Source organism: Notolepis coatsorum, assembly GCF_963971535.1.
Source record: "Notolepis coatsorum genome assembly, chromosome: 20".
Lineage (NCBI taxonomy): Eukaryota > Metazoa > Chordata > Actinopteri > Aulopiformes > Paralepididae > Notolepis > Notolepis coatsorum.
In genome coordinates, this window is record NC_140184.1 from 61,515,153 (window position 1) to 61,539,043 (window position 23,891).

A 23,891-nucleotide genomic window follows, 5' to 3' on the forward strand; every position below is an offset into this window, starting at 1 on the left:
GGCCAGCCAACGTCAGTATGGTAACGTTCTAACTGCATTTAGAATCTAACAAGCTATTAACTTACGATCAACATTAACTAAAGCTTGCTACATAAAATACCAATATTGACTAAATCCATGAGTGGTCTGCTAATGCGTTAAAATGTACAAAGTAGTAAAAGTAAAGTAAACTTTTTTTTGTATTTTTTTTTGTATTTTTTATTTTTTTTATAATTTTTTAAACAAACACATAAACAAACATGACAACACACGATAAGATATACAAGCATTAATTGTCAGAGCACATCCAATTAAATCACATTTTAGTTAATTGTCTTATATAAGATATACCCCTAATACCTGTTATCTAAAAACCTACACACATTATGCTCCAGCTCGAACCCCCCCCTCCCGGACCCCACCTTGGGTAGTACCTCCTTTATCCCTCGCACCTAACCAGACCCTACCATTATAAGCTAGCTTTTATCTCTCCACCACTTCTAAAAAAGTAAAGTAAACTTACCAGCGAGTGCCGCTCGGCAACAATGAAAATGCATGGCGTTGAGCTGAGACTTGAACTACGTGCCCCCCCTGAGGCGCTTTACTTCCGCATTCCACGATAACAACCAAGTGGGCGGGAGTGTCGCAACTCTTAATTATACGGCTCTGCCCCTCCCCTTCCGTAACCGGATGTCCCGCCTCCTAAACCGGATGTCCCGCCTCCTTGAACCTCTCGACCAATCAGAGAAGCCCTAGGGGTAATAAATCATCTCAAAAGGGGGCGTGGTTACAATCAATCAAACTTTCCAAATATGGTGTGACAGGTGGTGTATCTGTATACTCTCTCTCCCGTGGTACGCTCGGCTGAGCGCACCACTCTCTGTAGGGCCTTCTTGTCCTGTGCCGTGCTGTTTCCATACCAGGCAGTGATGTTTACAGTCAAGATGCTCTCTACAGCTCTGGAGTAGAAGGACTGGAGTATCTTCCCAGATACTCTGAACTTCCTTAACTGTCTCAGGTGGTAGAGGCGCTGCTTCGCCTTTTTTACGACTGAGTCTATGTGTATTGTCCATGTCAGATCCTCTGAGATGTGGACCCCCAGGTACTTGAAGCTGCTCACCCTGTCCACGGTAGCCCCGTTTATCCTCAGTGGTGTGTGTGTCTCCTGCTGTCCTCTCCTATAATCCATGATCAGCTCCTTGGTTTTTACCAATGTTCAGGAACAGGCTGTTGTCCTGGCACCAGCGTTCCAGTACCTCAACCTCCTCCCGGTAGGCCTTCTCGTCGTTGTCCGAGATCAGCCCCACCACCACTGTGTCGTCCGCAAACTTCACTATGGAGTTGGAGCTGAACTTGGCCACACAGTCGTGTGTGTATAGTGAGTACAGCAGGGGGCTCAGAACACAGCCCTGGGGGGAACCGATGCTCATGGTGATGGTGTTGGAGGTCTGACCCCCCACCCTGACCGCCTGGGGCCTTTCACTCAGAAAGTCCAGTATCCAGGCGCTCAGAGCGGAGCTCAGACCCAGCTCGATCAGCTTGTCCACCAGTCTGGTAGGGACTATGGTGTTGAACGCTGAGCTGTAGTCAATGAACAACAGTCTCACATAGCCCCCCTTCTGACGGTCTAGGTGAGAGAGGGTGCTGTGCAGTACCTGGGAGACCGCGTCATCAGTGGACCTGTTTGTCCTGTATGCAAATTGCATAGGGTCCATATCACTGGGGAGGGAGGCACAAATGCCACCGGTCTGTAGTCATTGAGACCTGTTCGGGAGGGTTTCTTTGGTACCGGGATGATGGTAGACATCTTGAAGCAGGCAGGGACCACTGACTCCTCCAGGGATCGATTAAATATGGTGGTGAACACAGGGGCTAGCTGGTTAGCACAGGACTTAAGTATGTGTCCTGTTATTCCCCCCCCCCCCTCCACAACAGCCGGCGCGCCAGTGACGTCACTAGCCGTTGAGCTAGCGGCGCCGCTGTTTGCACCAAACCGCGCGTAGAAGGTGTTGAGCTGGTCCGCAAGGGAGGCGTCGTCGCTCCCCATTGAGGGGGCGCTGACTTTGTAGTCAGTTATCGTCCTCAGTCCCTGCCATAAGCCTCTTGTGTCATTCTGTGCCACTGGTGTCTGGTAGGACATTACCCGGGGAAATCATTCGGCACAGGAAGATTCTACTATGATGGTGGTTAAGTGCAGCAGAAATCTGTACGCCTCTGTTTCAGTCACATACTGGTGTGTGCATGGCAACCTTTAACTTGCATCAAAGAAAGATATCTGCACACAGTCTATTATGCTCCCATGGTGATTTAAATGCATAATGTTTCGACCTAAACAGGTCTTTGTCAGCTGGATATCTTTCTTTGATGCAACTTAAACATGTTGTATCCTGCACCTGTAGAACGGTTTTGGATGTGTGTACATGTCCTCTGACTGCAACCTTTAATAGCTTAACATTGATATAAAATACCTTTCCTTGGTGAACACCTTTTTAGAGCATATTCACGTGTGGGTGTAGCATCTTGACATCCTAGTTTAAAAACCTGTACAGGCCACAGGAGGATGTGGGAGGGATGAGGTGTGATGACAACCACTCTTATAAACATGAATCATTATGTAAATGAATGTATTTATTCAAAAAAGATTGTCTTGTGTTTATTTTAATTTGTATGTATTCTTCTCATATATTCTCACATATAGGGCCCAATGGCAAACATGTTCTTGAATAGAGGTCTTGCACGGAACGTTTGTGTAGTTCTATTTCTTCCAACATGGTGGACAAAAAATGGGCATTCTAAACATTCCATGGCCTCTTTTGTGTTCTAGGAAGTATCCACCCTAAAACAGATGTGACATTTCAATGATCTCAGACAGTTCAGTCAATATCTACAGTGACATAGATAACTCCCTAAGCTGGACATCTATAATTACCAAATAACTTTTTGGTGATGGTGAAATCAAAACTGAGCTGTAGCTACAATATTATAGAAATAACATGAATTATATTTTAGGGTGGATTTCCTCCTTTCAGACCACCGCTGTCCGTGGTGCTGAAGTTAGTAATTCAGCACATGTTCTAAAGAGTACTGCAAAGGCGTTGTCTAGAGAGTGCAAGTAGGCTTATGTATAGCAGTAAACCTAGAATATGGGCGGCTAGGTGGTGTAGTGGGCAAGGCACTCGCCACCAGTGTGGAGACGCTAGGATTCGCGTGTTCGAATCCAGCTCTCCACATTGTTTTTCAGTTTGGCTGGTCGTCCGCAGTAATACACATTGGCCGTATTACGGGGAGGGAAAACTGAAGGGTGGGGATCGAACGTTGTGAACAAGCGACTCCTACAAGTCGGTTGGTGCGCCTGCGCAGTAGAATCAGGAAGTGTCGGGGGCAGCGTGAGCCTCCCACGCGTTACTCCTCGACACTGAGAGATCGAGCTGCGCAGGTGAAAAGATGCGACTGCTGTTACCTCAAGTACCGGAGGGGACTTGTGCTATGTATGACTTAGTCCACATTGCAGCCGGCTTGTGGGAGGCAAGAAACAGCGTTCGTGACAGGGGAGGGTTGAATTGGATGATACGAAATTGGGATGGGAGAAAATATGGAAAAATGGGAGAAAAAGTGGATCAAAAAAAAAGCAGTAAACCTAGAATTAGGCCTATCTGAAAGAATTATTTTTGTATTATTATATTCATTTTTGAATACATCACTGTCCATGGTGCTGAATTCAATTTTACAAAGGTGCAAGTCTATTTACAAATGTCACACTTCAGTGGTACAACCCCCAATCGGATCATACCACAGCACTAGATGTTTGACATCATATTAGCGAGCCCCCTTTAAATCTCTCAGGCGGTATACCTTTGTCTGGCGGCAAGGTGGCGGCACGGTGGTGTAGTGGTTAACACTGTCGCCTCACAGCAAGAAGATCCTGGGGACCAGGTTGCTGGGTTGCCAGGTACCCAGGTCAGGTATCTCCCGGGTCTTTCTGTGTGGAGTTTGCATGTTCTCCCCGTGCTCGCAAGGCTTTCCCCTCCAGAATAAGAGATAAACCCAATGGAAAAACATGCAGAACATGTTAACTCTTTCTCTTTCTCTGCCACGCTGGGAATGGGATATGACTATGTGCTGCCACGCATTAAACCAATGGAGTCGCTCACCTTGTTTGCAAGGCTATAACTATTTAAATATTATAGCTATATATGCAATACTATGGCCCATTTGACATCGAGTATCTATTGTTCAATGTGAAAAAGGAATATTTTTTCCATCCATACATTCTCGTTTTATACCGTGGTGAATATAAGTATGTTTTTAGAGTGGTCTGGGGTCATTCCTGCAGAGGCTAGTAATAGCCCGCGATGCATATTATACTTAATCCATTGGCATTTCGTCCCTATACACGCTACAATAAAAAATTAAAATGCATATGATCGGTATATTATGTTCCATCATGCATGCATGAAAGGGGGGGGGTCGTTTCTGATTAATTGATTGTCAATAACGGCATTCGTTAGTACAACAGCATACGCTGATCAGGGCGATGGCTATGAAAACAATGGACAACCAAGCTGAAATTGACGTTAGATTGCTCTTACCTGTGGCTGATGAGACTCCAAAAAGAATATTCCAATTATTTGATTTCCATCTGCTAGATCGTAGGTCCATTTGGCCCACGCCATAACCCCCAACAGCATAATGAATCTGGCGTCCCGAAGGCGATTCAATGCGATCGGGTGAATATCTTGATCCACGTTACAAGAAAACTCCGCCCGGATGACTTTCAATGGCACACAGCCACATACACAGTCAGAAAGGAAGTGCGACATCGGCCGCATACCACCAGGTGGCGGTATCGGACCGTTGCGATCTCAGACACATTGCCACACAGTACCACAGCATGCCTGGATGATTTATGAATGGAAATAGCGAATAAAATAAATAACGATCCAATAACGTATATATATATATTAGAGGTGGGCATAGATTAATTTTTTTAATCTAGATTAATCTATCTGCAATCCTGGATTTAATCTAGATTAATCTAGATTAAAATGGCTAAAACAAAAACAAAAAAAACTGCCGAAGGCATTCAAAATATGTGTGTTCTACCCAAATAATGACCAGAAGTAAGTCCTTACTTTTTCTTTCCTCCTTATGTTTCTCAGGCCAGGTGGCCCATTACACCATGAGCCCATCTACCGTTTCCAAAATGCATTACAGACTGTTTGAAAAAGCTGTTTATTGGTAATGAAATATCAAAATAATGTTCAATAAGATGTACTTGTGTTTAATAAGTTGTTTTATTCAAAAGTTAACACAAATAAATAATATTACCAGTACAGTACAGTATCTAGCACACTCTCAGGAGCAAAACAGAAAGAATCATTTCAAACTTGAACTATGTGACATGGCTTGAATCAACTGCTCCAGTGGAGTTGCTCAGTGGCCAATGGTGTCAACTGTGGTTGTACTGGGCAGCTCCCAGGTGTGAATGGAACTGTGTGAATGTGAAGCAGGGCGTTCCTGAAAAAGAGCATCTGTGCTCAGCGAACCTACCCTGGGTAAATAAAGGTAAAAAAAAAAATGTAAAAAAAAAATAAAAAAATAAACATTTTTTTTTTTTTTTTTTTTTTTTTAGATGAATGCGTTAATTATATTATCGCGCGATACTAGTATAGCGTTAACGCAGCACGTTAATGCCATTAACGGCCCAGCTCTAATATATATACATGGTTGTCGTTCAACGATTGGCGGACTAACACGTATTAAATCGTTGTTGGTGGCCATTGAGTTAACACTGTCAGGTCTCTGACAAAGAAGTTGGCATCTAACCAGAGTGCAACGCAATATACAGTGTAACATGTGAATATATATACAGAATGACAAATAGTAATTATGCTAGGCTAATGTATACAGTATTATTATATACAGTGGTACAAGTATGAATAGACTAAGATAGTAAACCATACTAGACAGGCTAGGTATGGAATATTATACAGATATAGGTAACAGTATATAAAGTGTATATATTAGGGCTGGGACTTTATCGCATTAATTTTGATTAATTAACTACAGAACGAATTTAAAGTTAAATAAAATTGATGAATTTAATCGCATGATGATTTTTCTTTATTGTGTAAGAATGTTACCTTTCAAAGGAGACCAGACTCATGCATGTGCTATAAGTATAAAGTATAATAAATCGCAAATAACTTTTTTTCTTAGTCTGGTTTGTTCATAAAAAAAGAAAATAAGAGAAATTGAGATCAATCAAGAGTTATTTTTTTCCAATGGTCAACTGTTCTGGAATGTACTTGAAAGTACTGCGTTTAAATTTTACCTCGAAAGTGCTTGAGTTTACAAAAGGTCCTTTGCGCTATATATATTATTCCTATAATTGCTGAACTTTGTTAAAAATTGCATTGATCTGTTGGTCTGTGTAGTATTTTTTTTGTATTATGTTTTTGGTAGATTTTTATTTGTTTGTTCTACCGGGCAGTCCGGTAGAGAGAGAGAGAGAGAGAGAGAGAGAGGAAGAACGGGAGACAGAGTGGGGGGAAGACATTCGGCAAAGGACGCCGGGTCCGGGAATCAAACCCAGGTCGGCCGTTTCGCGACGCAGTGTGTTACATGGGTCGCCACTTGGGTGCCCGCTAATACAGGATTTTGCTGCTTAAACGTATGTATAATGTATATTCATTGATTCACTCGTACACCAAAATGTATTTGAATTGAAAATGTTTGCTTTTCGCATCAAATTGATATGCGATTAAAATGTGATTAATTTCTATTCATTAACTATAAAGTCTCGAATTAATTCGATTAAAATGTTTAATCGAGTCCCACCACTAGTATATATTCTATATATATAGTTGGGCATATTGCATGTTGAATAACATATTGTTCATTCAGTAACTGCATTTGTATTTGTCATACCATGACAACTTTTGAACAGATAAATTATATCTATAAATCATATTTCTGGAATTGGGTATCAGTGTCCACTATCCAGCACTGTATCCTCTCAGTGGAGGAGCGGGAGGAGAGGACAGGGGAGGTGTGGAGTAAACAGCTGTTCACTATTACATTTACACATTCCTGCATCACAGACAATGGGCCTCATTCAATAACACCCTCTTATTATTTTTCTTATATTCTTGCTTACCTGTCTGTTAAGAGAACAATAAGAAAAAGCCACCGCCACATTCATCAAGCCGTTCTTAACGTCCAAATATGTGCTTACCCAGGTGTATTGCATGATGAATTCCACTCATTCATAAACGCAAATGCGCGTTCGCGCTCAATTTATTTGCATACAGACACGCCCACCATCTCCTTATAAGGCGAATGAGGTGTGTGTAAAACAGCCGTGGTTCAGCATCTGAACCCTGTCTGATCCATTCAACAGGAAGCGATTTGCGACTGATCTCAAAATGACACACACACACAGGGGGCAGCGGTGGCCTAATGGTTAGAGAAGCGGGTTTGTGACCGGAAGGTCGCTGGTTCGATCCCCCGGACCGGCAGGGAAAAATCTGGGCTGGGGAAGTGAATTAATAACTCTCTCCTATCCCCTTAACACCAACCGCTGAAGTGTCCTTGAGCAAGGCACTTAACCCCCAACTGCTCCAGTGGAGTTGCTCAGTGGCCAACGGTGGCACACTGTGGTTGTACTGGGCAGCTCCCAGGTGTGAATGGAACTGTGTGAATGTGAAGCAGGGCGATTCTGAAAAAGAGCATCCGCTCAGCGAACCTACCCTGGGTAAATAAAGGTTCATAAAAATAATAAATAAATAACACACACACACACACTGAGTCTGTGTGTGTTCTTGTGGGTCGCTCATCGCGTGTGTGTGTGTGTGTGTTAATCTGATGACAAATAAAGACTTATACTTGTACTTATACTGTATAGAGTGAAATAAATCATTCCAGCAAAGTAGACTTTGTCAATACTGAACAACTGCGCGCTTGTCAAGAACCAATCGTGCAGTAGGTTCGGAAATACAGGATCTGTCACCTGTCATCTCTCTCTGAAAGGTCCCTGTGGCTAAAACCCTGAGTGCGCTCAGACTTGTATATGTGGACTCGGAGCAGAGAAGAGAAGAGAGGAGAGGAGAGGAGAGGTTGTAAATAGCGTTCTATGCGTACGGCCTGGGCAGCCAGCATCTAACTGTTCTAAAAGCAATATATAATCCATTTCAGAAGCAGAACGCATGCAATAAGTTATAATAATAATTATTATTATTGAAAAGTTCTGTGTTTATAAAGTCGTATTTGGGCGCAATTGTTTGCTTTCAACCCAAGAACTCCTTCCTCTTTCACCTTTTTAAAAATATATTTTTATTTTATCTACTAAAACTGTATTGTATTATATTGTTTGTTTTGTAAAGTGTCTTTGAGCATTAGGAAAAGCGCTATATAAATTTGATGTATTATTATTATTATGAATGGTAAGCTTTTTTAAATGTTTCTCATCTGGGTAAGAGTTTCTTATCTGGGTAAGAATGCTCTCGACCACTCTTAGAATTTGGTCTCGCCTGAGACTGAGAGAAAAGCAACAATAAGAAAACATTGCTGAATCCCAGGTAAGAACAAAATAAGAGGAAATGCTAGTTAAGAATGAAATCTGTTCTTATATCGCTTCATGAATGAGGCCCATTAACTTTGTATTGTTTTATCCATGAAGAGGGCAATCAACACAGTTGATTTTACACCAATCCTCGTCTGAGCTTTAAAAAAAGAATAACAAAGCCACTAAAGGCCCTCATGAATGAGAGAAACAAGGCATTGCATGAGGGGAATTTGGTTGAGAAGTATAGAATGCAGCAAGAAATCAAATGTGAAATGAGAAGGGCAAAGCAAGACTAATAGAAAAGGTTAGAGAAAGACATAATTTGGGGTCTGCTTGGGTAGTAGTAGTAGTAGGCTGTGACTACTGTGACTTGTACCCCCTTTTTAATGAACAGTGTGATCAGGACCATCCAGCATAGCAAAGTTAGGAAAGGTCCGGGGCTAGATAGGTTGCTGTCAAAAACTCCAAATCTCCTGGACCGAGTGCAGTTTGCTTACAGGGCCAATCGAGGGGTGGAAGACAAAACTGCCACACTGCTAAATATGGTGTTCAAGTATTTGAAGGCTCTGAAGCACAAGAGGAAGAAGAAATGTTTTGCATATTTCAAATGTCGTTTGGCGTTTATGACAAATGGTTCAAAAGATACTTTTAAAGGGGCGGGGCCTAATAATTGGCAAACAAACCAATGAAAGAGTATATCCCCACTGAGTCCAATGGCGCCACCCGCAAGTTTTTTTTTAATCTTCTCAGATAAGTGTCCATGTCCTTTACTCCAGTAACAGTCCATGGGCATGTTGTGTCTGTCCCAGTTGTGTTAAAAAGCAGGCATGGAAAGCAAAATACGGCATTTACATGACTGCATCCAGCTAGCCATGCCTTCTTGTTGTACCAAATTTACGGGAGAAGCCTCGAATGTAGGTTTTTACCTTTTTCACTAGCCTGCTGTTTTATTTTGATGTCTAGTGGTTGATCTGCGCCAAACTCTTTTATTTGGGGGCATCTGCTATAATCCTGTCTCGTGTTGTTGAGTCCCTGCGTCCATAATTGTTGACGTCATCAGTCCGCGCACCCCCTAACACACCAAACCAAAGACTCTGGTTGGGGCGCTAGAAAAAGCGCCCTTCATGCATCATATTTAAAGACGCTGATTGGCTCAATTTAGTTGCTATGTTGCCCTGTGAATCTTTCAATTGGCTGCGTTGCGTACTGACGCCCAGTCAGTGGGGCGATATTTCTAGCACCTCAGAAGGGAGAGGGGATGACAGGACGCACAAACTGAACTGAAAGTGCTCCTTCTATCAGCCAAGTCCGTGTGTAGTGGATGGGAGGGGTTGTCCATGATGGCGTGGAGCTTAGCAAGGCTCCTCCTCTCTTACACCACCGCTAGAGAGTCCAGCTCCACCCCCACCACGTTACAGGCCTTCCTGACCACCTTTTCCAGGCTGTTTGCATCCCCCACTCTCAGTCCGCTGCCCCAGCAGGTCATTGCGTACAAGAAGGCACCCGCCACCACCGACTCGTACAACATCCTCAACATCCAGACATTGAAGGATCTCAGCCTTCTAAGGAAGTAGAGTCGGCTCTGGCCCTTCTTATAGAGTGCCTCAGCGTGTTTTGACCCGCTCAGTTTATTGTCGATGTGTACTCCAAGGGTATTTGTAATCCTCAACCGTGTCCACGTCGACCCCCCTGATGGAAACGGGGGTCAAAGAGCACCTACGGGAGGTTGCAATTCGAAACTGGCCCTCATAAATGTACAAACCCCCCCTCCCACCCCCTCCTAATGTACAGTTTCCTCCCCCTCGTATGTATATATTATCTGTTAGGATCTCTGTTTAACAGTACTGTATATTTGCATATCTTGTATGTCACAAATGTAACAGTACTGTATACCTGTATGTTGCATATGTCATAAATGTCATTATGAATTGAAAATGGGGGACCCTGATGTAAACTAGACGAAAGTCTTTCTCTGGTCTGCATCCCCTTAACAATTGTGTGTATTGAGCCGTACTGTATTGTACCCATTCTGCAATCTGTTAATAAAGTTTTCAATCAATCAATCAATCAATCAATCAATCAATCAATCAATCAATCAATCAATCAATCAATCAATCACAGGTGTACTCCTCCTCCTCGCCAGATCCACAGCCAGTTCCCTGGTCTCCAATGAGAGCCTTTTTGGATGTTGTGGACATTTTTTTACCTTCATTGTGTTCTGATCGCTCGCTGGCTCTGGTGTTACTTGTACATTTGACCTTCATTGTGTTCTGAACGCTCTCTGGCTCTGGTGTTACTTGTACATTGTACCTTCCTTGTGTTCTGAATGCTCTCTGGCTCTCGTGTTGCTTGTACCTACTACCTTCCTTGTGTTCTGAATGCTCGCTGGCTCTCGTGTTGCTTGTACCTACTACCTTCCTTGTGTTCTGAATGCTCGCTGGCTCTGGTGTGGAAAGCTCCTGGTCTATGCTGGAGTCAGGGCATCAACACAGCTGCTGTATATCCAATCTGTTACCTCTTGCAACATCCAGAGTAAATGAGGATCAACTTTATATTCATGTCCTGTGCCGTAATTCCTCCTGTATTTAAACACTTGTGCACTGGTTAGGCAAGGCTAACAATATCTTCTGTGGCTCCTGATTAGAGAACTGCTGAAGGTTGATTGCAGACAGGTGTCTGTGAACCTTATCTGTGCTGCTTGAACAGTCTTGAGTTTACACCCTAATGAAGGCAAAGGCCGAAACATGTTGGTGATACTAATCACAATAGTCCAATAAATATTTTTAACAAGAGAGAGAGAAGTGTGTGGTCTTCACATTTCTTTTTCTAATGTTATGTTACTACCATAAGTGAGTTCCTGATCCCCTCATGGCAGCTCCCTCTCTCTGAAAACACACAATCACACACACATACAGTGTAGGGATAATATTTGAATATTAATCCTGTCTTTCAAGGAAAATCAGACTTGTTTTATTTCCTTAGTCAGCCCTTTAGCGTTTCCCCCACCCCTCCCTGCCCCACCCCACCCAACCACCCTCCTTCCCTCCCACAACATGCTCACATAGCCTCAACACAACACCCTGACTAAGAAGAAGAGAGAGATGAGAAGGCAGCTGACTGATGTTGAACCGTAGTATTGATTGATTGATTGACTGACTGACTGCAGTACATTAGTATTGTAGTATTGAACTGCATTGATCTGAGTGAGAGAAAGAGGAAATGGAGAAAGTTGCAAAGAAGCGAGACCAGTGGAGAAATAAACGGGAGTACGTTCTGGCCATGGCAGGCAACGTTGTGGGCCTGGGCAACGTGTGGAGATTCCCCTACCTCTGCTATAAGAACGGTGGAGGTGAGTTCTTATAGTATCTCAGCTATAATGATGGAGGTGAGTTCTTATAGTATCTCTGCTATAAGAACAGTGGAGGTCAGTTCTTATAGTATCTCAGTTATGAGAACGGCGGAGGTAAGTTCTTATGATACCTCTTGTTAGATTTGGTTGACTTTTAATTAATGTTACTTATCCTATCCTAGACTCTACGTTGTGTTGTTGGATGTTGAAGTAAAGTCACTTGAATTAAATCTCTCCTCGCTATAATAATACAACACACAGGCTCCCGGTATTCTCTTTATAACACAGGTTTATTGGCATAAACAGTTACAATATCATTACGCTGAGCAGTGGATACTCTCAACTCTGAGTTGAATCCCGAAGTGCATACTCTCTCCTCCATCTGAATACCGGAAATGGCTACCAAAGAAGCCCTCTCTCCTCCAAGGTGAAATACCAAAGAGAACAAGAGTAGTAGTAGTAGTAGTAGTAGTAGTAGTAGTAGTAGTAGTAGTAGTAGTAGTAGTAGTAGTAGTAGTAGTAGTAGTAGTAGTAGTAGTAGTAGTAGTAGTAGTAGTAGTAGTAGTAGTTTTATTCAGTCATCACACAATACAATATGCACAATCATTTAACAATATTTTATTCAGGCAGTGACTGAAAAGGTACAGACTGAAGCATAATGCTTATATATGTATTATATATGTCCTATATTCTTAATTAAGACAGTAACAGTATTCTAAAAAAAAAAGAAAAAGAAAAAAAATATTATTCACATTTGTAATCTTCAAAAATAGCTATACAAACCATTTTCTTATAAACCAGAAGCAAATTACTCATTCTTAAATGTATATCAGCATTGTTCCACAAGTTAACCCCAACAATAGAAATACACCTAATCCCTTTCTTAGCTTTTGGAACAGTAAATTTGCAAATGTCTTTCAAATCATATTTTCTTTCATGTATTGAAAAAAAAACTTTGCACACCGTCCGGGAGTAACTTTGCTTTAGCTCTGTACATTATTTGCATAATTTTATAATAAACCAAATCATTAAATTTCATAACATGTGACTTTATAAACAGTGGATTTGTGTGGTCATAGTAACCAGCCTTATGAAGGCTCCGAATGGCCCGCTTTTGCAGTAAGATTATCGGATTTACAGTCTTTTTAAATGTCGACCCCCATACTTCGACACAGTAAGATATGTAAGGAAGTATAAGTGAGCAGTAAATTATGTGCACAGCTTTATAGTTTAATATATCCTTACATTTATACAAGATTGCTACTGACTTGGATATTTTTCCTTGAATATAGTTATAGAGTCTCTCTCTCCCTGGCTTATCTCCTTTTCTGGTGCCTAAAGTTCAACACAACCTTGGTTCTCCTAGATTTGTTCCCCCTGCAAGAGACGCCATCTGGATACCTATCTATAGCTAACTAAAATGTTGACGTAATATCAGGTCAGAAACAAGAATAGACTGTTCTTTTCATATGGACACTTTCTCTGCTGAAGGTCCAAGTGAACTTAGACCTATATAATTGTCTTAATGGTTACATTTCAACTGGCCTCGCGTCTCACTCTGCTACTGAGATAACCTCTTATCTCCTCGCACCTAGCGTGCACGCGAAACAAAAACAAATGCACCCACTTGCATGTGACCCCGCCACCCCCATGCGTCCCTATATGACGCCGGAAGTGGTCACGCCTCACCCTTCCTCATTTCGTTTCCAAACGCGGAAGTAGCAGTGCACTTCGTGAACTGGTTGTTATGAAACTGTGGTATATTCTTAATCAATATCTAAGGTTATTTTACAGTACAATGAGGTTGTTATCTGGAAGGAGGAAAGAAGGTCAGGCCAGGCAAAAAGAGGAACTATGGTTCAAACTCAGTATTTATTTGCCTCGGGGCTCAGAGTGAATTAGAAGGTTGCTTTTTCATACAAGGATTATTCAGAGCACATCAACATGTTTCTGTACAAAGGATCAATAAGGTTTGCACATCAAACCCCTACATGTACATACAACAGTCATTGTTAACATCAATGAAAATAGAGAATCTACTGTAAGCACTTTACACATGAGTAAGCCTGGTTTTTAGGATAAGCATCTAAATCTATATATCACAAACAGTGACTCCTCCATCCAGCTTACTCACATGAAAATCAGCCGACAGCATTCTCTGGATGGGAGCGGTAGCCGCAGACTGTCTGGGTTGTCTGGGCTCCTGAATTAACACTGTGTTCGCTCTTAAATACTATCATTTTCCCCCAATCATAACAGTCTAGTAGTACGTTTTGGTCCAATCCGGTTGATTCTTCTGGGAGGGAGGTCCGCCCCCCCTGTTTTCCTGTGTGGGGGCTGGCTGCCCCCCCCCCCCCCTCCTCGATCTCCTTGTCGGTGTCTTCCTTCAGTAAACAGAGGAGGGTGCTTTTGATGACCCCCTCCTTTGCTGCTCAGGTCTCCTCAGTCCAGGGGGGTATTCCACTTAAACATTTTACCAAGTTTCTAGTGTATTATGAATTTCTCTCTTCCAGTATTATCACAGTTTTTACTCTTTTGTATACATTTTGATACTAAACAGTGATAAAGAATAACTTGTTTGTGAATTAGTTTCCATGACTAACATCCTGTAAATACATTCTGCTCTTAACAAGTCTAAGCTGGTCTGCCCTGTGTTCAGACCAGCTGTCTCTGCTCCTACATTTACATACAGTCAACTCGAGAAGGTGTTGTTTGTTCTCTAGATTAGTCATTGCTTGAGTGGGGGGGTTTGGAATGTCTGTCTCTTGTAACACCAATAATATCACCTTTGGCTGAGCCCTGAAGATCCATTCTGCTTTTGAAAGGTACACCTCCTTTTGCATTTATGACTTTCTAATATTCACACATATTAGTTATGAAATTCACAGTCAATGTTACCACAAAACGTAGGGAGAAATTACACAATGTTGGGTATTCGCCAGAAGTTCACCAGCCCCCGGAACCTTCTCAGCACATCCTAACAGCGCAGCGGTCCTGTCATGGGTTTCCTCGTCTCGTGACACCGGGCCGAGGGACGTTGCGCGATGGTTAGCAGTCGAGCTAAGTCGTGCACAGGTAGGGCCTGCGCTATCAGGCATTGGTACTGGCATGGCTAATACTGCTCGTTGTGTCGTGAGACGACCGAGTGATGTATTGGTGCAGGGGGCGGGATATTTGGGAAAACATGACTCTCTTTTGGATGTTTTTCCAAGTATCCTAGTGCGCAGCTAATGCTAATGCTACAATGTTGGGGCGCCGTTCCCATGTACCCCGCCGAGGGCTGTCTTTACTGTCTTCCCTCCTCTTAACCATTCATGCTGACGGTCAATCAGTGTCTAATGTTGGGGGTTTAACGGGGGCTTATTTACCCTTTACATGGGTGGATGGGCTGAGGCTCAGGGCAGGTGTGCTTTTTGTGAATCTATGAATTGAAAATGGGGGTCCCTGATGTGGACAGGACTAACGTTTTCTCTGGTCTGCATCCCCTTAACAATTGTGTGTATTGGGCTAGCCCATTCTGCAATATGTTAATAGAGTTTTCGTTCATTCATTCATTTATCTCTTCACGGGTGCACACCGCAGTGGAGGTTGTTACATGAATACTAGTGGAGCAGTGCTTCACTAGTAGTAGACTTTGGTCTGCAGCCACCACTGGTGTTCCGTGCTTAGTGAAGCAGGTGGCATCAGTCCTTTGCCCTGACATGGTGGAACGGTGCCCCGCCCGGCCGACGCCATGAGGCGAGTCGGCTCGGCAGGTGGCTGGTGGGCTGATGAAGCCTATACCGCCGCGGTACAGAATTTAGCAGCGACTGGCAACATTGCTCAATTGGCTGCTTTTCTGTCAAAAATGGTGTCGAGTGGTGGGGCCTTAGGGCCAGTCGACGTCAAAACCATCGCGCAAGGTTTTGAGGTTATTCAGCTTTTGACCTAGCCGCAAGCTATAACCGCAGGGAGCGCTAGGATGCTGTCAACGGTTGTTCACAGGCATCTTTGGTTGGAGCAATCTCCCCTTGAGGAGGGGAGAGGTCTCCTCCTCAGGCCTCCCCTCTCCGCGGGTGGACCTTGGTCTGTCCACGGAGGCGCGGGCGGTATTTGACCTGGGCCCCACGCTGCCCTACACCGCGCAGCCAGAGGTGAGAGCACGGCCTCGCCAGTGGCTGCGGCGAGGCCCCCGGCCAGCGGCCATGTTTCCCCCGCCTGAGATACCCTGGACACAAAGAAAACAGGTGATCACAAGGCCGACAGCCTCGGCGGCCCGAGGGATCGGCTATATTAGATGGGCATGCCCTAAAAAACCGTTGCCATCTAGCTGTGTCTAGCACGCTCACCGGTTACTCCCCCCCCGCTACACTACGGGACACAGGGCTCTGATTTGTTCCCTTTGGCTGCGGGCCGCGTTCTTCCAGTGAAGAGCAAGTGGCCCCACATTTCGCTTCTCATGGAGACAGGGGCTGACACCCAGTTGCTAGCTAGGCCTGGGTCTGTCTATGAGAATGCTGTGCTGACAAGCGGCTCCCACACCACACGTCCTGCGTCTGTGTTTGGTGAGCCTGGTGTTGTATCTGTAGACGGAGCAGGGTTCCCTGTATCTAAAAATCTTTGTCAGAGGGGGAACTCTAGGCTCAGGAGGGTGCAGGGTGGGTTCCCCCCAGCCCCGCCCTCGCCAGGTCGGGTATTACGTTAGTGCCTCCCCCGTCTGGACTTCCGATCCCGCGGTGGTGAGCAGGCACATGTAATTTGGGTGGTAGTAATATCACTACAGAGCTACGGTGTGTAGAGACCCACCCTACAGTGTGAGGACCACACACCATGCATGTCCAGCTGCAGAGCAGGCTGTCCTCAGCAAGCTAAGCTGGGAAGATGCTCAGCGGGGGAGCCTATGTCACCAGGGGTGATGGTCGCTCCCCCCGTATCAGACCGCCCCTTCTGTCGGGGTCCCCCCCTTGGGTGTGATTGCCTCGTTGGTAGAGTCAGGGTGCAATATCCCGGCTCCACGAGACACCCTGCTTGCGCGGTTGGCGAGACCAGGGTTGACAACGCACAGCGGGAGGGACCGGGCCGCCTATCTACGATTCCTAGCGGACCAGTGGCAGTTGGCGGCGGGGGCGCTTTGCAATTTTACCACGTATGGCTGCAGTGGTAGCCATATGTCGGTGTGGATGGAGAGAACACTGAGGGCGGCGCTTGTGTTACAGTTTACACACCCCCACCCTCCGTTTTTGGGTTTGGTACAGACTCTATTATCAGAGTCCGCGGCAGTGACAGCCCTCGCCGAGGAGATTCGTTCTCTGGCAGCGAAGCAGGCCGTCGTCGTGGTCCCATGGGAGGACGCGATGAGCGGCGTTTCCTCCCGATATTCTCTGGTGCCCGAGAAATCGGGGGGGGGGGGTGTCAGACCCATACTGGACCGTCACCCACCTGTTAAGCGCTGTCAGGTGGGGGACTGGTTCACCTCCATAGACCTGTAGGATGCGTATTCGCATCCCGATCTTCCCTCCTAGGACATACCTACGCTTCCTTTTCAGGGCTTAGCGTACGAGTACCAGAGGCTGCCGTTCGGCTACTCTCTGGCTCCTCGCATCTTCACCAAGTGCGTGGAGACCGCGCTGGGGTCTCTGCGTCGTCGGGGGATACGAATTTTATTCTACCCTGGACGACGTTCTGGTCCTCGGCCGGTCAGAGAAGATCGCCAGGTCTCATACCAGGCAGATGGTGGAATTCCTCACCAGGCTGGGTTTTGCTGTAGACTGGAAGTAGAGTACTCCTCTTCCCAGTCAACGGGTGGAGTACTTGGGCTTATTTCTAAGCTCAAGGTCTATATGGGCATCCCTCTCAGAGCGGCGGCGAGTGGAGGTTTTCTGCGCGCTCGGGAGGTTCCGTCCTAGGACGGTTACGGCGCTGTCCGTGATGCGCCTGCTTGGTATGATGTCATCTGCTCACTCTGTGGTCCCTCTTGGCCTCCTCTTCATGAGGAGGATACAGAGGTGGTTTTCCAGTATGGAAATAGTCCCGGTGAGAGACAAGTGGAAGGTTCCCATGTCAGTACTGGGGGACCTCGCCCTCTGGGGAGGGCCTGGGGCCCTCACCAGCGGGGTCCCCATGGGCAGCAGGCTGTCACACGTCACTGTCTTCACCAACGCCTCCCTCACGGGATGGGGGGGACGTGTCGGGCCAACGCAGTAGGGGGCAGCTGGCAGGACCATGCTGCCCGGTCTGCACTACATTTCAATGTATTGGAATTGAAGGCAATCCTTCTGGTCCTCAAACGGCTCGGCCACCTTGTGGTGGGCAAACATGTTTTGATCAGGACAGACTACACTACGTCAGCGTCGTATATCGACAGACAGGGAGGAGTACGCTCCCCCCGTCTGCACCGGGCGGCGGTCGAGCTCTGGCTATGGTTGTTTCTCAATCTGCGCAGCCTGAGGGCTCTCCACATCCCCGGCAGGGAGAATGTGGGTGCAGATGTGATGTTTCAAGTTTCTTTAATAGTTGTCATACAGAAGTACAGAATACTTTCATACAAAATGCTTCTTACTGGTACGTCGCGGGGCGGTCCTCACCCTGACGAGTGGGGACTACGTCCAGACATAGTCAGACAGGTCTGGGACCGATTCGGGGAGGCCACGGTGGACCTGTTTGCGAGCAGACAGTCCCACCAGTGCCCCTTGTGGTTCTCGGTCAGTCTGGGGGTGGATGCCTTCTCGATGTATCCGTGGCCGCCCGGGATTCTGTACGCATTCCCCCCCATACACCTGATAGCTCAGCTGTTGGGGCGGGTACGTCAGGAACGCGGGATTTTGATCCTGGTCGTGCCGGGCCGGGGCTCAGCTGTGTGGTTCCCGGCCCTGATTCAGCTCTTGGTGGCCCCGCCGTGGCCTGTTCCGTGGTCACCGCAGGCCCTCTCTCAGGCACGCGGAACTCTGTTCTGCCTCCTGTTCTGGGGCAGGCTCTAGGCTTGGCTGCTGAAAGAGTGAATCTGGTGGGGATGCGTCTTGACTAGGGATGCTCGATATTGGCTTTTTTACCGATACCGATATACCGATATTGTCCAACTCTTAATTTCCGATACCGATATCAACCGATACCGATATATGCAGGGTTTCCCCCCCCAAAAAACAGAATAATTTCAGGTAATTAACATTACATATCTCTTGTCGTGTAATTAACACAACATTATGCATACTTTGACATTAAATAAAATAATAATTTGTTCTTACTTGCTTGCCTGGGTAAATAAAGGTTAAATAAATGTAAAAAAAATAAAAGAATAATAATAATAATAATATTTCTTTATTTTTTTGAAAAACCGATACCGATATTTTCCGATATCACATTTTTATGACAATATCAGCCGATAATATCGGTAGGCCGATAATATCGGACATCCCTAGTCTTGACTCTTCTGTGGTTAACGCCATCCGGAATGCGCACGCTCCGTCCACTACCGCGGCTTACGCTGGGAAGTGGCGTATGGTCGAGAGTGGGGGGCAGAACATTGTTCAGCCACCCTCTCGTGAAACGTTTCCTGCTTGACGCTCGGCGTCTCAAGCCTGTGGAACGTAAGGATGGTGGAGGTGAGTTCTTATAGTATCTATGCTATAAGGATGGTGGAGGTGAGTTCTTATAGTATCTCTGCTATAAGGATGGTGGAGGTTGGTTTTTATAGTATATCTGCTATAAGGATGGTGGAGGTTAGTTCTTATAGTATCTCTGCTATAAGGATGGTGGAGGTTAGTTCTTATAGTATATCTGCTATAAGGATGGTGGAGGTTAGTTCTTATAGTATCGCTGCTATAAGGATGGTGGACGTTAGTTCTTATAGTATCTCTGGTATAAGGATGGTGGAGGTTAGTTCTTATAGTATATCTGCTATTAGGATGGTGGAGGTTAGTTCTTATAGTATATCTGCTATAAGGATGGTGGAGGTTAGTTCTTATAGTATCTCTGCTATAAGGATGGTGGAGGTTAGTTCTTATAGTATCTCTGGTATAAGGATGGTGGAGGTGAGGCGGCTAGGTGGTTATTGCCCAGTAACCCTCAAAATGTCTAGAAATGTACTAAAATTACGTTGAATGTAATTGAACTAATAATTATTGTTGACAGAGTCACCTGGGGAGCAAACAATAACTGTTCATGACGACAAGGTCCTCTTTAGCCTTAACAGGCGTGGTTTATTTTCTTATGCACATTTGTACCACGAGACCTACTCTCCATGAGAGTTAGAGTGAAATAGATAGAGGGGGAGGGAACATTCCCTTTTATACCTTCTACCTGACGTCAGCTACAATAGCTGCATCTCCTTACGCCTATAGCGCCCTCTTGTGGAACAGTTAAAGTGCAGTTACATACAATCATATTAACACTTACACTTAACACTCCCACTTATGAATGACTTGTATACTGTATAACTTTTCCAAAACAACTTTTTCAAGAAAAAAAAATACAGTTCAAAACATCAAAAGAACATGGCAATCAATATTACATAACAGGCAATATTTTACACACCAAACATGACCTCTGAAAATCTTCTCAATTTCAGTTTGGAGACAGGCTTGGTCATAGCGTCTGCAACCATGTCGTCTGTAGGACAGTAAACAAGTGTCATCCTTTCTTCTCTGATGACAGATCTAATGAAGTGATATTTTATATCCACATGTTTACATCTCTGTCGGCACACAGGGTTTCTAGCGAGTGCAATAGTTCCCAGCTGGTTGTCTTCATAAACAACAGTTTTCTTATATACATAGGTATAGGCTTCACAAGTTGATAGTGCCACTGTGGGCTGTTTCTTTGTTTTCCATGAAACCAGTGAGCTGTCTGTACCCATACTCACACAATACCCGGTGGTACTTCTTCTGTCTGTGGCATCTGCCGCCCAATCTGCATCACTATAGGCTTGAGGCCCTAAGCCCTCGCTGCTCTTTCTGAAACAAAGCTGTTTATCTGCCGTGCCTTTGAGATAACGAAAAACATGTTTTGCTGTAATCCAGTGCTCCTCTGTGGGGTCAGCAAAATGCTGTGATAATTTACTCACTAGAAAACATAGGTCAGGGCGAGTACATGTTGTCAAATAAATGAGGCTACCTACAGCTTCTCTGTACATTTTTACATCTGTCAATTTCTGAGCATCCTCTTGGTAGTCTAGCTTTTGATCACATGGTGTTTCCCTGGTTCTACATTCTTGCATGTCAAAACGATTCAGGATCTTTTCCACATATCTCTTCTGGGATATTTTTACACAACTGGCAGACTGTTCGAAGTCCATGCCTAGAAAATGTTTTAACCTACCCAGGTCTTTCATTTTGAATCTGCTGAAGAGCATACTTTTCACCTGCTCTAGGTTTCTAGTGTTGTCTGCTGTGATGATTAAATCATCCACCCAAATCACAATTATCACTTTTCCTGACTCTTTTGACTCCTTTGTGTAAACACAGGGGTCTACTGGGTTCTGTATGAAGTGATCTTCAATTAGACATGTATGAAGCATCTCATTCCAATTTCGCCCAGACTGTTTCAGGCCGTAAATGGATTTTTCTAGCTTACACACTAGCTTCTCTCCTTTCTTCTCGTAACCTTCAGGTTGTTCCATATATATCTCCCCATCAATGGGTGCGTGCAGGTAGGTGCTTCACATCCATCTGGTGTAAAATCAAACTGTCCTCAGCTGCCTTCTGCATCACTACCCGTACACTGGTCAGATTGGCTGTAGGGGAGAATGTCTCACCGTAGTCTATTCTTTCCCTCTGACTGTAGCCTTTAGCTACGAACCTGGCCTTGTACTTGTCGTGGCCTTCAATACCCTCCTTGATTGAGTACACCCATTTGCCTCACACTGTCTGTCTACCCTCTGGTAACTTTGTTAGAGTAAAAGTATGATTGTCCTCTAGGGACCTCATCTCCTCATCCATTGCTCTCTCTCCCATTTTCCTGACTCAGGGGATATCATGGCCTCTTTAAAGGTCTGAGGTACACCACTCACTACTCTGTAGCAGTAATCTATGCTGGTAAGTGTACTGTCATCCTCGTCACTTTCTCTTTGGGCATAGTCTTTCAGATACTCCAGCCACCCAAACAACTGCCTCTTTGAACTGCTGCGGTCAGGCAAGCGATACCGGAGTCTCATGGCAAGCACAGAAAGATTCAGAAGAAGCTTCTATCCCCTGGCCATCAGGTTGCTCAATGAACAATAACACTATGCAACAACCCAGTGGCGGCTGGTGAATTATTCTCCAGGGGGGGCGCTATACCAAACATTTTGCAAACATGTACCGAATAGGTACAGTACAACTATCACCATTGCCATCAATCAATATATGATCACAGTCAATGCAGCCACGTTTCCAATAGCGCCTACACAAACATGCACGCCCAAATCTCTCTCTCTCTCTCTCTCTCTCGCTCTCGGCTCTCGCTCTCGCTCATCGCTCTCGCTCTCTGCTCTCTCTCTCTCTCTATCTCTCTCTCTACTCTCTCTCTCTCTCTCTCTCTCTCTCTCTCCTCTCGTCTCTCTCTCTCTTCTCTCTCTCTCTCTCTCTCTCTTTCTCTCGGAGCAGGCAGCATATTATCACTGTACTATATTTGTGCATGCTCCCACGCCCGTATTCAGATCCGTACAATAATAATCACAGAGGTATATCTTGTCATTTGAAACAAGTTACCATTATATTGTCCCGGGTGATTATGGCCCCCCGCAGAGAAATTAATTAGTATCCCCCTCTATCTGTGGGGCGGCGTGGCTCAGGGTAGAGCGGGACGTCCAATGATCGAAGGGTTGGTGGTTCGAATCCCGCTCAAGCCCATGTCCATCCCACTGCCGTTGTGTCTTGGCAAGACACTTAACCTACTTGCCTCGTATGAATGTGTATGCATGTGAATGAATGTTGGTGGTGGTCGGAGGGGCCGTAGGCGTTGATTATTCGCCACGCTTCCGTGAGTCTGCCTCAGGGCAGCTCTGGCTGCAATTGTAGCTTACCACCACCGGTATGACTGTGTATGAACGAATAATGGACTCTGTAAGCGCTCTGGGGTCACTGGGGTGTCACGAAGAGCGCTATATAAATCCAATCCATTATTATTATTATTATCTCTCTTTCTCTCTCTTTATCTCTCTCTCACTCACACACAGCGCGACGTGGAATCTATCGTTACACAAGGAACTGCAAAAGATCAGACCTAGTAGTATGTAGTATATACCAAGAATAACTTCAGTATGAGTACAGGGCTGTACAGCATATTTTGCATATTGTTAAACGAGCCAAGGCTAGCTATTAAACATAGACTTACCATCACAAGAGTTGAATGGGGCGAGATATTCAGCTGTCTAGTCACAACAAGGCTTGTTGTTGTTGTTGAACAAGCCATAATCCACTTCTTTTAAATCCACTCAAAAAGAAACTCCAGTAACGTTTAAACAGTCCATACCGTCGTTAGCTGCATCCAGCTACCAAAAGCCCCTGGCTTGCAGATCGTAGTCACGTAAGGAGCTACAAAATATCCGGACCGGAAGGACCGGCTGCTTCCTTAGATCGCTAGAAAACGCGCCTGGCTTCATCATATTACATCATATTTCAACACACAGTGCGTTACGCACTGATAGGCGAATTGTATTTGCTTGACCTATTTAATTGGCTGCGATGGTACAGCGATGAAACCAGTGCACGCCCACTGTGTGCGCAATATGTCTCGCCCAGCCTCAGGTAGTCTAATCTCTATCAGACAGTGATATATTAACGTTATATTGTGCATTGGAAACACAAACACTTAAAATGAGTAAATATTATTCATTTTAAACATGTTTCTTTTATTTCTAGGGCTCTAAAATTTAAATAAAAATAAAACTTTTTTCTATTTCGCCTGCTCTCTTTACCAGGGGGGGGGGGAGGGGGGGGGGGGGGGGGGGGGGGGGGGGGGGCGCTCTAGCGCCTTCTATTGACCAGCCGCCACTGCAACAACCATCAAATGCACTCACAGCACACACATCCACACGCACACACT

General features: G+C 45.0%; 1 protein-coding gene across 1 annotated transcript in view; it reads left to right on the forward strand.

The window, feature by feature from the left end:
- Positions 1–11,764: 11,764 nt before the first annotated feature.
- The window catches only part of LOC311246887 (sodium- and chloride-dependent GABA transporter 3-like), a gene marked incomplete at both ends in the record, with an annotated part of 58,070 nt that continues 45,943 nt past the window's right edge, over positions 11,765–23,891 (forward strand). Inside the window, one exon of the mRNA XM_084337128.1 lies at positions 11,765–11,894. Coding sequence (XP_084193254.1) covers positions 11,765–11,894 — 130 coding nt within the window. The remainder of the gene's footprint in view (positions 11,895–23,891) is intronic.